At 40.1% G+C, this 16161-nt stretch overlaps 3 protein-coding genes across 3 annotated transcripts; 1 reads left to right on the forward strand and 2 right to left on the reverse strand.

Annotated features, from left to right (window-relative positions):
- Positions 1-1178: 1178 nt before the first annotated feature.
- Positions 1179-6561, reverse strand: LOC140586425 (uncharacterized). The gene is made up of 3 exons (XM_072708259.1): positions 6372-6561; positions 1882-4548; positions 1179-1208 (listed from the first exon to the last, which is right to left on the reverse strand). Exons 2-3 carry the CDS (start codon positions 4546-4548, stop codon positions 1179-1181), a joined length of 2697 nt encoding a protein of 898 aa, XP_072564360.1. The 5' UTR covers positions 6372-6561.
- Positions 6562-9830: 3269 nt separating this feature from the next.
- On the reverse strand, positions 9831-12142 carry LOC140586426 (uncharacterized). Its single transcript, XM_072708260.1, has 3 exons — positions 11324-12142; positions 11089-11234; positions 9831-10982 (listed from the first exon to the last, which is right to left on the reverse strand). Exons 1-3 carry the CDS (start codon positions 11559-11561, stop codon positions 10290-10292), a joined length of 1077 nt encoding a protein of 358 aa, XP_072564361.1. The 5' UTR covers positions 11562-12142; the 3' UTR covers positions 9831-10289.
- Positions 12143-13374: 1232 nt separating this feature from the next.
- On the forward strand, positions 13375-15658 carry LOC140586428 (uncharacterized). The gene is made up of 3 exons (XM_072708262.1): positions 13375-14156; positions 14248-14393; positions 14500-15658. The coding sequence occupies exons 1-3, from the start codon at positions 13919-13921 to the stop codon at positions 15190-15192; spliced, it is 1077 nt and encodes a 358-aa protein (XP_072564363.1). The 5' UTR covers positions 13375-13918; the 3' UTR covers positions 15193-15658.
- Positions 15659-16161: the final 503 nt, after the last annotated feature.

Genomic DNA, 16161 nt, shown 5'->3' on the forward strand with positions numbered 1-16161 from the left:
AACCTTAGGCGCATCTTCCACCCAAAACAAACAGTGAGTGTGAGGTGATCCTCGTTGCTGAAATTCTACTCTGTAGAAATAATCAACTATTTTGCCAATGGGTTGTGCTTCTGACATGATGACATCTTTTAGGAAGCAGTGGAATCGATAATCAAACATTCTGGCAGCTGTCACAGGATTGTTTTTCAACAGTGCACACCTTTCTGACCAGTCAAGCTCAGCACTTGATGCATCTATGCCATCTTGTTTGAAGATTGCTGTCATAAGTTCTCTCCAGCGTAAATCAGCAGAAGAAAATGAGCAAAACCATGTGGGAATACCAAGCTGTCTTACCATTGCAAACAGATCTTTCTGAACACTTTGCCAAAAAACAGGGGTGCCTCTGATTGGTCTTAGAAATTTATAACCTTCATCAAAATTGAACATCTTTTGTAGAGACTCCTTATTTGTCAAAGTTTCTGATGTGACAGGACACTTATCCCGTGCATCATAGCCCTTTCTCACAGCAATTGACACATTTGACACAACCTGCTGAAGCTCAGACAAATACTGCCCATAAAATATATAGTCCAAGTTTTTCCCAAAACGTCCATCTGCATTAAGAATTCTTGTATTTAAATACCTACACAGTGTCAGTTTTCCCTTCCTTCTGTCATGAAAAGTGCCTGTTCCTTTTGGGAAAAGGACTGGAAAACATTTAGCTTCATTTGACTCATCAGTTAGAAGCCTCACTGGGTTGTTTCCTTCTGCAGGTGCCATAGACATGATTCCATCAAAGTGTTGATCCAACACCTCTTGTGCTATGTCGACAGGTTGAAGACACGTATCCATGTGCATGCCATGTTGTTGTCTATCATGCAGAGTTTCATCCATCTCCTCATCCTCCATGTTATTTTCATTACGCTCTTCATCTGCATGTATGTCACTTACATCACCAGGCACTTCAGTTTTCTGCAGGGGATTAATCCAGTCATCATTGAACTGCACATTGCTATAAAATTTGTTATTCTCTGTAAGATACACCAAAGCCTTCTTTATTTTTTCTGGATGCACAAATTCATATTTGTAATGCCCTTTGTAAGTTAACTTCCGCTTCAACTTCACACGGATCATAAGGTCATCATTATTCACTCTTGGTAAAGATTCAGCTACATTCGAAATGCTTGACGGGACACAAGTCACAGGACCATGAACACCATTTTGTCCACCTTTTGGCAAAGACACAATTCTCATAAAAGGAATATGAATACCAATCAGATGTTGTTCCAGAGTATTTAGACACTGCAACTCAGGAGGAACTGGGTCTAGAGCTAGACAGTTTCCAACGCTCTCTGCTGGCATTTTCCCATCAAGAATCTTTCTATGACATGTGTGACAAATCCATAATGAACCTGTAGGGCCCAACAGACTGCTACAATCATCAGAACAAGTATCTATACATTTGTGTAAGTATGTGTCAGTTATGCACTGCATTGCCAGTAATGCAACTCCTTGTGATTTTTTTAGGTATTCATCTTTTCTGCATATCACAACTTGGTATTTAAACAACATTCGATGACAAACTGAGCAAATGTATACAGGGCCTGTATTTATTTTCTCTCCAAATTGTTCGATCACATACGCAATATCTGTTCTTTTATCCTTCTGCTTAGTTCGTTTCTCAACATTTCTCTTTTTTACTGCAGTAGCAAAATCGCTGTTTGTTTTGTATTTATCAACACTTAACTGCTTCGCACGTTGCTGGTGTTCAATGTCTGTGGCATATTTACTTACACTTGACTGCTTCGCACGTTGCTGGTGTTCAATGTCTGTGGCATATTTACTTACACTTGACTGCTTCGCACGTTGCTGGTGTTCAATGTCTGTGGCATATTTACTTACACTTGACTGCTTCACACGTTGCTGGTGTTCAACATTTGTGGCATATTTCCTAACACTTGACTGCTTCACACATTGCTGGTGTTCAACATTTGTGGCATATTTCCTAACACTCGACTGCTTCACACGTTGCTGGTGTTCAACGTCTGTCGCATACTTGCTCACACTCAACTGCTTTACACGTTGCTGGTGTCTATCATCTGTTGCATATTTGCTCACACTTGACTGCTGTACATATTTGCGGTGCCCCATATCTGTTGCATACTTACTTATACTTGACTGTTTAACATGTTCTCTGTACACTTCATCCTCACGGTAGCGCTTTATGCTTCTCTCAAGTTGTTCCTCCTTGTACACCATACTTACTTCATACCGTCTTTTTTCTCGTTCAAGTTTTCGTCGACTTGATGCCATTTCAGATGGTGTGTTATCGATTTCAGAGCATTGTGTTGCACAACCCTCAGTGTCATGCCCTTTCACACAAATTACAACCTCATAATGTGACTCATTACAATGTTTCAGGTATATACCTCTCTGATCAGAACCAATACATGTGGAGTACTTCAACCATTTGTTGTCAGAGTATGTGAAAATATCCACACCAAGCAGATCAGCGGCAGCTTGAATCTCTACCTCAGATGCCCAAGTACCAACATATTTCATCCGTGATGCAGTGACATACTCAGTGACAGAAGAGTGACCATCTCTAAGACAAGCAACATACCTGGATTCATTTCTTAGTATGTGAGCAACAATAGCACACCTAATTTTCCTGTGTTCTTTCTCATTTCCAGTAATAGCAAAAGCCAGAGATCTGAAAAAGCAGTTGCCATCACCAGTGATTGGCACCATTCTGCAAGGATCACCCATTGGAAACTCTGCATCCATGTTTACATGGCCATGATCAATGTACACCACACCAAGCTTACAGGAAAGCCTTCTTTGCTGCTGGATTGTCAAAGGACTGAACAGAAACTGCTCACTGCGTAGCTCACTGATAAAAACTACATCACCTTCATTGTTCACACGGACATCAACCTCAGGGTCTGTACCATGTGTCACATTTGGCCTTACCACACCATATTGGCTGTCTGACATTCTGGCAAACTGCTGGACTCTGGTCACTGAGGAGTTGTCGTCTGGATGGTCTGATATGTTGGTACGCTGGTTGACACTGGTGACTGAGGACTTACCGTCTGGATGGCCTGACATGCTGGTAAGCTGGTTGACGCTGGTGGCTGGGCAGTTGCCATCTGGATGCTGGTGCAGGATGCTTCGACTAGTCACACTCACAGCTGTAATCTCAAACTGTTCCCCTGTTGCATCTAAAGATAGTCCTAGGGTATCCACATGGTCTAGCAAAGAATCTATGGTAGAGTGGCACACCAATATACTTCTGCCTGATGCGTCGCTTGCTCCATCTCCTCGTCGGGAATGGGAGTCGATCACCACATACCATGACCCTTGCTTAATGATGGCACATGTATTTACTTTAAGAGTAAAAAGACACGCATCATACTGTGAGAATACTCTTCTTACCGCTGCATCAGCTGACATGAAAATGTCACCCATATCTCCATATTCACTGACACCAAACAAGCCAACAAACATGTCATCATGGTAGTTTATTTCATATTTATCACCATTCAATGTGTACTCTGTTGGTAGATCTCTAACTAACAGATACCCAGAAGCATCTCCAATTCTCCTAGCATCTCTGATGGTAGTGTAGAGGTCATCTCCTTTCAGCAGCACTTGATCAATGTCTGTGACTGACCAGGTTAAAACATTCTTTACCTTACACGTTACTATAGCAATCAAACTATTAGCAACACATTGCTTGTTACTGTTGACTCCAAATCGTGGGTGTCCTTGATGGAATGAGCCTCTCACTGCACGTGCCTGAGGAAAATGAGGAGATACACAGATAGTTACAGGGTTCACATGCTGTTGTTGATCCACGGTTGGGTAATAGTTTGGCACTGCCAGGGTATTTCTCAGTTCAAGTTCACTTTCAAGTTCTGTTTCAAGTTCTGTTTCAAGTTTTGTTTCAAGTTTTGTTTCAAGTTCGCATGCTGGTTCACATTCTGGTTCACTTTTGGGGTCAGTCCACTTTGCAGCCTTTCTTTTATGAGGGGGCTGCAGTACCTCGTCCGTCCTTGCCTTATCTTTATCAAGAAAAGGCATACAGAACTCGTCGACGGTCCTACAAATGGCACCCAGGGCGGGAACCCGGTGGTCATGGCTCGTCGGAAAAGTCACAGTCATCGCCGTTTTGGTATTCCGAGAGGGGGGGAACGGGTTAACCCCGTCATCAGTCATAGCCATGACGGACACAGGCCGCTGCTGTGCGGCCTGCTCAGGTTGTTGGTCGTGGCTCGTCAGGAAAGTCACAGTCATCGCCGTTTTGGTATTCCGAGAGGGGGGAAACGGGTTAACCCCGTCATCAGTCATAGCCACGACATGGACGGCAGCAGCAGCGGGGTCAGTCCGTTGGTTGTGGCTCGTCCGATTAGTCACAGTCATCGCCGTTTTGGTATTCCGAGAGGGGGGAAACGGGTTAACCCCGTCATCAGTCATAGCCACATCAAAACTATCAGGAGCTCGCTGCCGGTCCAACAGCCTCTTCTTCGCTGCTGCGGAACGCCGGGAAGCCTTTGTGCGAGGCATCTGCAGATGAACGGGGGGGGGGGGGGAGAAGCACACCTGCTTGCAACTGTACTTTGCACTGATGTTGTCACAAAGCCATCAAATGTGTATACATAGTGCACATCAATCAGGAGCAGTTCCACTAACAGCTTTCTCACCACTTACAGTAAGTCAGTGATGCAGCTGACTCAGCAACTGTCTGGAAGTTACACAACCTACAAACTGAATTTTAACCATTACACTCATTATCCTAAAATAAATATGCCTCATGACTTATGTTTTTTTTTTAATCAGACAAAACACTTACCTGTCACATCTGCATTACACACAAAAGTTTCACCTCAACACTAACTGACCCACGTTTGTGATATGTACACTGTGTGCAGAATTAGGCATGTACTTTATTTGTATCTTGTCGACCAATGTTTTCAGTCCAGATGAACCTAAAACAGAATGTTTAAAAATGGCAAAATGTTTGGTTTTTGATCTGAGTACTTTGTTTTGATAACAGGAAAACATACTTTCCTATGCAGAATGAAGCATGTTTATGATTACTGAAATGGGCCAGAAAAGCACCTTGCAGACAGAAGAAAATCAAAATATTAAAGTGCCAGTCGAAATAACCAAACCTGCTAAACATTCAAAACATAATTATTGTACAATTGATTGTTTTGTGGGCAACACACAAAGAGGATGGAAGCAGCATATAGCGAGGCAACAAAATAACTGCCAAAGTTATGTGTTCAATTAAAAAGAAGACTTTAGAATCAAATGCCACCACTTTTAACAACTGCAATCTGAACGCTCTGGAAGCACTTTGTAGTGTGTTACATGAAATCACTAGGATCAGAATTGCTGTAATATAAGCTCTACGCAATAAAGGTATGCAAGCTAAAAAGTCAAGAATGCACACAGACATGTCAAGAATGATTTTATAAAGGTTTTGTGAAAAAAATCAGATGAGGTGAGAGTGACTCTTGTAGCAGATGGATAGGTCCATGGATGGTCATCTTCTTCGAGCACCCACAGGGCAGTGGAGAAGTGATGGTGTGGGCTGCAGTTATCAGTGATGAACTTGTTGGCTCTTTCAGACTTCCAGGTGGTATAAAATTAACTACTGCCAATTTCTAGAGGAAATTTCAGCAGCTTTCAAAAATGTTATGACATGCATGCAGAACACTGCCCCTTCCTATGATATTCATGCACAACAGTGCCTGTCTCCTTGATATGCATGCAAGACAGTGCCCCTTCCCATGCATCAAAGTATTCCATAGATTAGACAAAAAAGGTCACTGACTTATGACCAGGCTGTCATCATCGCCTGACTCAACGCCCATTAAGAGCTACACAGCCCGAGTGAAGTATGAGATTTACCAAGCAAGCAGGACACTTCTCAGATCAGCATCTGGGACACGGTCCTAGCTGACGTGGCTAATATAAGACAGGATCAAAACAAAGACTTCGGTGGTTCAATGGCAAACAGGCTGATGATGGTCATTCAGAATAAAGGTGACGATACAGGACAATAAACTTGGTGACGTTCGTTGTTCCTTATATAGACTTCAGACAATTTCATTATTATTTCTGTTGATAGTTAAGTGAAAAAAATCCACTTAGTTTCTGATTGCTTGATAATTGTGCCCACAGAAGTGCTTTTCTTTTATTTTCCTTTGTGAAACTATAATGTAACATTTTCTCTAAGTACATTTACTTAGAGCAAAAGAAAAACTTCAGAATGTATAATTCTGCCCAACTGTTGGCAAGAAATATCTCCGGAAATATTACTTGCCTAATTCTGCACACAGTGTATGTCAGTGTATGTTGTCTAAGTACACAAAGCATACCGTATATCACTTTCTCCTCAAGGGTGGCAGTCCAGCACAACTCTGCAGAGAAAAGTGACACACAAGTTTCATTTCATAAACATTTGCCAACAGTCACCTTCATTGAAAACACCATGTAAAGTTGATATACCTTTCAATGTTATTCAACTTAAGAAAACCTCAAACACGATTGCTGATAGACATCACCCTAAAAATATTTACTTTTGATTCCTGTGATATCACAGCCCTTCAGTCTACAAAGACAACATGCATCAGTTAATGATTGACAGGTGCATTTGTACATACATTTCATTAGTATATGCAGCTGCATGATAAACTTCCCATAAACGTACAGACAGATTTTGCACTGTACCATTCTTAGTAGTGCAATGGCACAAAGACAATACTACATATATTCTTACCTCTTGCAACGCGAGCAGCAAAATCTAAAACACAAGCCTTGCTATAGCGGAGACCTGGAAGCGGTCACGTACGGCAGACAATCAGAACCGTAAAAACAAGTCCCCCTTTCGGCGAATGTCTACTGAGCGTAAAGAAAATGTCTGCCGCGAAAACAAAATGTCCGCCACAGAAAGGCGTCTTCGCCGCTATGCCGAATTAATGCTTTACCAGCTTATCCTTTTATAAAGTTAGTTGTTTAATCTAAATTAATATTCCACAGACTTAACTCTTAAAGCATATAGCAGCAAACCTTTAACATACAACTAAAAACACCTTCGGCTGACAATCACTTGTTGTAAACAATAACTACTAATCGAATTTTAATAACACAGAAGGATTTCAAACATCGCCAGGCTGTTTCAGAATACTTCGTTTTTGCTTAACTCGATAACATGTGTTATTGTAGGGAGTCCGGGCTAAATGTTAGTAGTTTCGGTTGCAAACCTACAATCGATTTGTACGACAGACACGCGTATTTAATAAATGCTTCCCAGCGATTATTAATTGCTTTTATAAAACCAAGACCGAACTGAGAATACTAAAAAAAAACCTTAGCACATCTTAAACCATCTAAAAACAGAAAACAGCAAATCGTCAACAAACAACAATTTAAACAACAATTAAAAAGATGTGTCGTCAGACAATATTACATATATTCTTACCTCTTGCAACGCTAGCAGCAAAATCAAAAAGACAAGCCTTGCTATGGCGGGGGGAAGCGGTCACGTACGGCAGCCAATCAGAACCCTAAAAACACATCCCCCTGTCGGCGAATGTCTATACTGAGCTTAAACAAAATGTCCGCCTCAGAAAGGCGTCTTCGCCGCTATGCCGAATTAATGCTTAACCAGCTTATCCCTTTATGAAGTTAGTTTAGTCTAAATTAATAAATTCCACAGACTTAGCTCTTAAAGCATATAGCAGCAAACCTTTAACATACAACTAAAAACACCTTCGGCTGACAAAGAGCATATGATAACCCAATTAAAAAAGTAATAAAGTACAAATCCGACACTGACCAAAAAGCAATCATTTGCGTGCCGTTTGCGGTAAATTCCTTGTTGTAAACAATAACTACTAATCGAATTTTAATAACACAGAAGGATTTCAAACATCGCCTGGCTGTTTCAGAATGCTTCGTTTTTGCTTAACCCGATAACATGTCTTATTGTAGGCAGTCCGGGCTAAATGTTAGTAAACGAAAATAAAGTTTATTTATTTAAAACTGAGGTACGCCTATCTAAAATCCAACAACAAGCAATCCAGCGAAAGAGGAAATGCTGCTTTCTGAAACTGACCGCAGCCGTTCGTAAAACTATTTATATTCATGGCTATATTTCACTGTTTGCCCGCTTTTTAGTCTTCACCGAGTAGGCCTATAGTCAATTAAACCGCAGATAATACCTAAGTAATAACAGGCGCTCTAAAACTACTAAAACGTTAAAACTGGACTGCATTATGCGTCTAGTTTCGGTCGCAAACCTACAATCGATTTGTACGACAGACACGCGTATTTAATAAATGCTTCCCAGCGATTATTAATTGCTTTTATAAAACAAAGACCGAACTGAGAATGATACTAAAAAAAACCTTAGCACAACTTAAACCATCTAAAAACAGAAAACAGCAAGTCGTCAACAAACTACAATTAAAAAGATGTGTCGTCAGACAATATTACATAGCCTATATTCTTACCTCTTGCAACGCGACCAGCAAAATCAAAAAGACAAGCCTTGCTATGGCGGGGGAATGTGGTCACGTACGGCAGCCAATCAGAACCGTAAAAACACGTCCCCCTGTCGGCGAATGTCTACTGAGCTTAAACAAGAGAAAGGCGTCTTCGCCTATGCCCAATTAATGCTTAACCAGTTTATCCCTTTATGAAGTTAGTTTAGTCTAAATTAATAAATTCCACAGACTTAGCTCTTAAAGCATATAGCAGCAAACCTTTAACATACAACTAAAAACACCTTCGGCTGACAAAGAGCATATGATAACCCAATTAAAAAAGTAATAAAGTACAACTCCGACACTGACCAAAAAGCAATCATTTGCGTGCCGTTTGCGGTAAATCCCTTGTTGTAAACAATAACTACTAATCGAATTTTAATAACACAGAAGGATTCAAAACATCAAGATTTCAAACATCGCCTGGCTGTTTCAGAATGCTTCGTTTTTGCTTAACCCGATAACATGTCTTATTGTAGGCAGTCCGGGCTAAATGTTAGTAAACGAAAATAAAGTTTATTTATTTAAAACTGAGGTACGCCTATCTAAAACATTAAAACTGGACTGCATTATGCGTTTAGTTTCGGTCGCAAACCTACAATCGATTTGTACGACAGACACGCGTATTTAATAAACGCTTCCCAGCGATTATTAATTGCTTTTGTAAAACCAAGACTGAACTGAGAATGATACTAAAGAAACCTTAGCACAACTTAAACCATCTAAAAACAGAAAACACCAAATCGTAAACAAACTACAGTTAAAAAGATCTGCCGTCAGACAATATTACAAATACACTTACCTCTTGCAACGCCAGCAGCAAAATCTAAAATACAAGCCTTGTATAGCGGACACCTGGAAGCGGTCACGTACAGTACGGCAGCCAATTAGAACCGTAAAAACACGTCCCCCTGTCGGCGAATGTGTGTCAATATGTTGTAATTACATATTCTAAACTACAAACATTTTCTGATATATTAGACTGTGAAACTAACATATTTGGCAAGCTTGTAATAAGTGTAGTCTAACAAAATACAATTAAGCAAATCGCCTGCACTGTTCATTAGCTCAGAAAATGCGGGCTTTGACACAATTTAATGTTATGAAAATGAGCTATACAAATGAACAGTATATTTTCATGAGAGGTCGATTTGGCTACATACAGTATGTATATGCTCTCCTCTCAATAAATAGAACATTTTAAATCATAATGAAGTTCACAAACAAACATTCCCATAGTACGATTTGCCTTTAAACCCAAACAACTTCAAAAACATGAAACATTCACAGTCAATTTGACGTGGTTTTACTTTATAACACATAAAACACAAACCAAAATACAACCGAATTCGCCCTTCTCATGTAATACAAACTGTCATGTCACAAACAAATAGGTCAAACAAGAAGTAATGTACAGTACAATTAGTAGTCCCATACTACTGCCATTTACACAAACTTTATACAAAAAACTTCAAAACTTCACGCTCACAGCAACAGTAATGTACAGTACAAGTAGCCCTATACACCTGCTATTTACACAAACTTTATACAAAAAACTTCAAAACGTCACGCTCACAGCAACAGTAATGTACAGTACAAGTAGTCATATACTACTGCTATTTACACAAACTTTATACAAAAAACATCAAAACTTCACGCTCAGACTGTCAGAGCAACACAACAAACATATTAAACTAAAAACAGATCACGCTAATACAAAACAAACTACTCCGGCGAGTCATCACATCTCTAGCTAGACGAAGGGACTGCGCTATCTGCAATGTCTACAATAGAAGAAACGTTGCATTCGTCGTCAAAAGAGAACTGAAGGCATTCCTCAAAAAGAAGATGCTCTTCAATAGCTTCCTCTTTGTCCATTAATGATGTTATATTCCGTCGTTTTAAATAGTCCACCAGAGTACAGTGTCCGACAGTCAATGTATAATCTGCGCCGTCATCATTTTTCACTTTTAAAGTTCCGCGTAATACTTTTGAAAATGCCCCCGATTTCTGCAGCATCCTGCAGCTCTGGCATCGTGCAAACCTGCTCTGGCTGTCCCAAGTATCCTGCCGGCTTCCACACAGGGCACACTTCAGGCTTGCCTTAATCTCAGCTCCACATATGGAAGCCTTCACCGTCACAACCGATTCCTCTTCTTGTACAGCGTCCGCGTCTCCCACATCCAAATCGCAGATCTTCTCAATCATGCTCTCTACGGTTGTTGTTAGTTCCACTTTCCCTTCAAAAACTCTAGTCGAAAGCTCCGTAAAGACGTAAGATGAGTCAACCTCCACGTCATGGATCAGTCTCTCCCAAACGCAAAGACTCATCTGGGCAGTTCCATCAAAGACTGTGAATCTCTTCACCTCTTTGTCGCTGCCTCTAATGCTTACAGTTTTCTGCAATGACGCTGCCACGACCTTGGCTTTCACCAAAGGCACCTATAGGAATGAACACCAGTCATTACTTTTCTAAACTTCTCATCCAGAAATAGCGAAATTTTACAAAAGGTGTACATTGTCATTGCAAACTTATTCTTAAACGCACCTTCTTGCCTGCCGGCAGAGCTGTGACATCAACCAGTGTCTGCCTAACGGGTGCTGCAGGTTTCCGAAAAGGAAACGTCACCTTCGTTACAGACAGCTCGGTCAACTGGTTCCCCATCACGTCGAAGTCAGACGTGCCTTTAAAACCTACCAAAAAAAAAAAACCCAACAGACATTAATACATACTCAGTAACAACCATGTCCTGGAAAACTGTGCTCTGTAAAGCAATACTTACTCAAAGCCTTTCTGACATGTGTCAGGCGTATTGCCGTGCCATTATCTGAAGCTTGGCTGAACAGCGCACGCTTTCTCGGACTGAAGATGGTCACATCGTGAAATTCTTCACGTCCAGTCTGTAGTACAGCATTAAAAAAACCTCTGTTTTTAGTGGTGAATTTTAATGCTGAGATAGAGTGGATATAGCCACTGACTACGTCTGTGTCCATCCTCATTTTCTTCGCTGGAGTCTCCATGTCGAAAAAGCAATTAGAAAAACATGCAAAACACCCCAATATATATACTGCTGGGACATGCCATTAACCTCCCCTTATTACACGACTCTCTGGAATGCTTGATTCTGATTGGTCAGGTGAGACATTTGCAGGTTTGTTCTTTTCAAATAATAACCGCTCTTTTCAAATAATAACCGCTCCAAAGTAATAACGCATAGCCGCTACTACTTGTATGTTTAAAATGTTAGTCACATCGTACTATATCGTTTCGCCGAAAGATAAAAATGTTAATTTAAAACAAATATGCCAAGAAAATGTTTCAAATTCATATTCATATATTGTCTCGTGTAGAGTTAATGTTGTCTACACTGACTATAATTTATGTTTTTGTATTTGGGTACATATGTTTGTTCCTTATTTTATTTTTCCTTATTTATATAATTCTCTATGTCCGACATGGGGACTGCACCTAATTTAGTTGTACTTGTTACAATGACAATAAAGTTATTCTGATATTCATGTCCAGTTTTTTTCCTTATGTGGCAAGTAGCCGTGTAATAAACTGGATAATGTACAGGCAGCCGGTAATTATCGCGAAATAAGCCCCGACAGTGTGATACAAGAAGCGGAGAGTCTTGTATCATACTGAAGGGGCTTATTTCGCGATAACTACCGGCTGCCTGTACATTATCCCGCTTATTACACGACTCTCTGGAATGCTTGATTCTGATTGGTCAGTTGAGACATTTGCAGGTTCGTTCTTTTCAAATAATAACCGCTCTTTTCAAATAATAACCGCTCCAAAGTAATAATGCATAGCCGCTACTACTTGTATGTTTAAAATGTTAGTCACGTCGTACTATATCGTTTCGCGGAAAGATAAAAATGTTAATTTAAAACAAATATGCCAAGAAAATGTTTCAAATTCATATTCATATATTGTCTCGTGTAGAGTTAATGTTGTCTACACTGACTATAATTTATGTTTTTGTATTTGGGTACATATGTTTGTTCCTTATTTTATTTTTCCTTATTTATATAATTTTCTATGTCCGACATGGGGACTGCACCTAATTTCATTGTACTTGTCACAATGACAATAAAGTTATTCTGATATTCATGTCCAGTTTTTTTCCTTATGTGGCAAGTAGCCGTGTAATAAACTGGATAATGTACAGGCAGCCGGTAGTTATCGCGAAATAAGCCCCGACAGTGTGATCAGGACCCGACGCCAATGTTTCAAATTCATATTCATGTCCAGTTTTTTTCCTTATGTGGCAAGTAGCCGTGTAAGTAAGGGATAATGTACAGGCAGCCGGTAGTTATCGCGAAATAAGCCCCTTCAGTGTGATACAAGACCCTCCGCTTCTTGTATCACACTGAAGGGGCTTATTTCGCGATAATTAGTACAACGTGACTAACATTTTAAACATACAAGTAGTAGCGGCTAGGGGTTATTACTTTGGAGCGGTTATTATTTGAAAAGAGCGGTTATTATTTGAAAAGAACGAACCTGCAAATGTCTCAACTGACCAATCAGAATCAAGCATTCCAGAGAGTCGTGTAATAAGCGGGATAATGTACAGGCAGCCGGTAGTTATCGCGAAATAAGCCCCGACCGTGTGATCAGGACCCGACGCCAATGTTTCAAATTCATATTCATGTCCAGTTTTTTTCCTTATGTGGCAAGTAGCCGTGTAAGTAAGGGATAATGTACAGGCAGCCAGTAATTATCGCGAAATAAGCCCCTTCAGTGTGATACAAGACTCTCCGCTTCTTGTATCACACTGTCGGGGCTTATTTCGCGATAATTACCGGCTGCCTGTACATTATCCAGTTTATTACATGGCTACTTGCCACATAAGGAAAAAAACTGGACATGAATATCAGAATAACTTTATTGTCATTGTAACAAGTACAACTAAATTAGGTGCAGTCCCCATGTCGGACATAGAGAATTATATAAATAAGGAAAAATAAAATAAGGAACAAACATATGTACCCAAATACAAAAACATAAATTATAGTCAGTGTAGACAACATTAACTCTACACGAGACAATATATGAATATGAATTTGAAACATTTTCTTGGCATATTTGTTTTAAATTAACATTTTTATCTTTCGGCGAAACGATATAGTACGACGTGACTAACATTTTAAACATACAAGTAGTAGCGGCTATGCGTTATTACTTTGGAGCGGTTATTATTTGAAAAGAGCGGTTATTATTTGAAAAGAACAAACCTGCAAATGTCTCACCTGACCAATCAGAATCAAGCATTCCAGAGAGTCGTGTAATAAGGGGAGGTTAATGGCATGTCCCAGCAGTATATATATTGGGGTGTTTTGCATGTTTTTCTAATTGCTTTTTCGACATGGAGACTCCAGCGAAGAAAATGAGGATGGACACAGACGTAGTCAGTGGCTATATCCACTCTATCTCAGCATTAAAATTCACCACTAAAAACAGAGGTTTTTTTAATGCTGTACTACAGACTGGACGTGAAGAATTTCACGATGTGACCATCTTCAGTCCGAGAAAGCGTGCGCTGTTCAGCCAAGCTTCAGATAATGGCACGGCAATACGCCTGACACATGTCAGAAAGGCTTTGAGTAAGTATTGCTTTACAGAGCACAGTTTTCCAGGACATGGTTGTTACTGAGTATGTATTAATGTCTGTTGGTTTTTTTTTTTTTTTGGTAGGTTTTAAAGGCACGTCTGACTTCGACGTGATGGGGAACCAGTTGACCGAGCTGTCTGTAACGAAGGTGACGTTTCCTTTTCGGAAACCTGCAGCACCCGTTAGGCAGACACTGGTTGATGTCACAGCTCTGCCGGCAGGCAAGAAGGTGCGTTTAAGAATAAGTTTGCAATGACAATGTACACCTTTTGTAAAATTTCGCTATTTCTGGATGAGAAGTTTAGAAAAGTAATGACTGGTGTTCATTCCTATAGGTGCCTTTGGTGAAAGCCAAGGTCGTGGCAGCGTCATTGCAGAAAACTGTAAGCATTAGAGGCAGCGACAAAGAGGTGAAGAGATTCACAGTCTTTGATGGAACTGCCCAGATGAGTCTTTGCGTTTGGGAGAGACTGATCCATGACGTGGAGGTTGACTCATCTTACGTCTTTACGGAGCTTTCGACTAGAGTTTTTGAAGGGAAAGTGGAACTAACAACAACCGTAGAGAGCATGATTGAGAAGATCTGCGATTTGGATGTGGGAGACGCGGACGCTGTACAAGAAGAGGAATCGGTTGTGACGGTGAAGGCTTCCATATGTGGAGCTGAGATTAAGGCAAGCCTGAAGTGTGCCCTGTGTGGAAGCCGGCAGGATACTTGGGACAGCCAGAGCAGGTTTGCACGATGCCAGAGCTGCAGGATGCTGCAGAAATCGGGGGCATTTTCAAAAGTATTACGCGGAACTTTAAAAGTGAAAAATGATGACGGCGCAGATTATACATTGACTGTCGGACACTGTACTCTGGTGGACTATTTAAAACGACGGAATATAACATCATTAATGGACAAAGAGGAAGCTATTGAAGAGCATCTTCTTTTTGAGGAATGCCTTCAGTTCTCTTTTGACGACGAATGCAACGTTTCTTCTATTGTAGACATTGCAGATAGCGCAGTCCCTTCGTCTAGCTAGAGATGTGATGACTCGCCGGAGTAGTTTGTTTTGTATTAGCGTGTTCTGTTTTTAGTTTAATATGTTTGTTGTGTTGCTCTGACAGTCTGAGCGTGAAGTTTTGAGGTTTTTTGTATAAAGTTTGTGTAAATAGCAGTAGTATATGACTACTTGTACTGTACATTACTGTTGCTGTGAGCGTGACGTTTTGAAGTTTTTTGTATAAAGTTTGTGTAAATAGCAGGTGTATAGGGCTACTTGTACTGTACATTACTGTTGCTGTGAGCGTGAAGTTTTGAAGTTTTTTGTATAAAGTTTGTGTAAATGGCAGTAGTATGGGACTACTAATTGTACTGTACATTACTTCTTGTTTGACCTATTTATTTGTGACATGACAGTTTGTATTACATGAGAAGGGCGAATTCGGTTGTATTTTGGTTTGTGTTTTATGTGTTATAAAGTAAAACCACGTCAAATTGACTGTGAATGTTTCATGTTTTTGAAGTTGTTTGGGTTTAAAGGCAAATCGTACTATGGGAATGTTTGTTTGTGAACTTCATTATGATTTAAAATGTTCTATTTATTGAGAGGAGAGCATATACATACTGTATGTAGCCAAATCGACCTCTCATGAAAATATACTGTTCATTTGTATAGCGCATTTTCATAACATTAAATTGTGTCAAAGCCCGCATTTTCTGAGCTAATGAACAGTGCAGGCGATTTGCTTAATTGTATTTTGTTAGACTACACTTATTACAAGCTTGCCAAATATGTTAGTTTCACAGTCTAATATATCAGAAAATGTTTGTAGTTTAGAATATGTAATTACAACATATTGACACACATTTGCCGACAGGGGGACGTGTTTTTACGGTTCTAATTGGCTGCCGTACTGTACGTGACCGCTTCCAGGTGTCCGCTATACAAGGCTTGTATTTTAGATTTTGCTGCTGGCGTTGCAAGAGGTAAGTGTATTTGTAATATTGT

This window comes from Paramormyrops kingsleyae, unplaced genomic scaffold, assembly GCF_048594095.1.
Source record: "Paramormyrops kingsleyae isolate MSU_618 unplaced genomic scaffold, PKINGS_0.4 ups57, whole genome shotgun sequence".
Classification (NCBI taxonomy): domain Eukaryota; kingdom Metazoa; phylum Chordata; class Actinopteri; order Osteoglossiformes; family Mormyridae; genus Paramormyrops; species Paramormyrops kingsleyae.

What these genes read in the sequence shown, in the direction of transcription:
- LOC140586428 (XM_072708262.1), top strand. Translation starts at nt 13,919, where the DNA reads ATGGAGACTCCAGCGAAGAAAATGAGGATGGACACAGACGTAGTCAGT. An exon ending in ACATGTCAGAAAGGCTTTGA is followed by an intron (nt 14,157 to 14,247) that starts GTAAGTATTGCT and finishes TTTTTTTGGTAG; the next exon opens with GTTTTAAAGGCACGTCTGAC. An exon ending in CTCTGCCGGCAGGCAAGAAG is followed by an intron (nt 14,394 to 14,499) that starts GTGCGTTTAAGA and finishes TCATTCCTATAG; the next exon opens with GTGCCTTTGGTGAAAGCCAA.
- LOC140586426 (XM_072708260.1), bottom strand. Translation starts at nt 11,561, where the DNA reads ATGGAGACTCCAGCGAAGAAAATGAGGATGGACACAGACGTAGTCAGT. An exon ending in ACATGTCAGAAAGGCTTTGA is followed by an intron (nt 11,235 to 11,323) that starts GTAAGTATTGCT and finishes TTTTTTTGGTAG; the next exon opens with GTTTTAAAGGCACGTCTGAC. An exon ending in CTCTGCCGGCAGGCAAGAAG is followed by an intron (nt 10,983 to 11,088) that starts GTGCGTTTAAGA and finishes TCATTCCTATAG; the next exon opens with GTGCCTTTGGTGAAAGCCAA.
- LOC140586425 (XM_072708259.1), bottom strand. Translation starts at nt 4,548, where the DNA reads ATGCCTCGCACAAAGGCTTCCCGGCGTTCCGCAGCAGCGAAGAAGAGG. An exon ending in AACGTGTGAAGCAGTCAAGT is followed by an intron (nt 1,209 to 1,881) that starts GTAAGTAAATAT and finishes CTTTGCCAAAAG; the next exon opens with GTGGACAAAATGGTGTTCAT.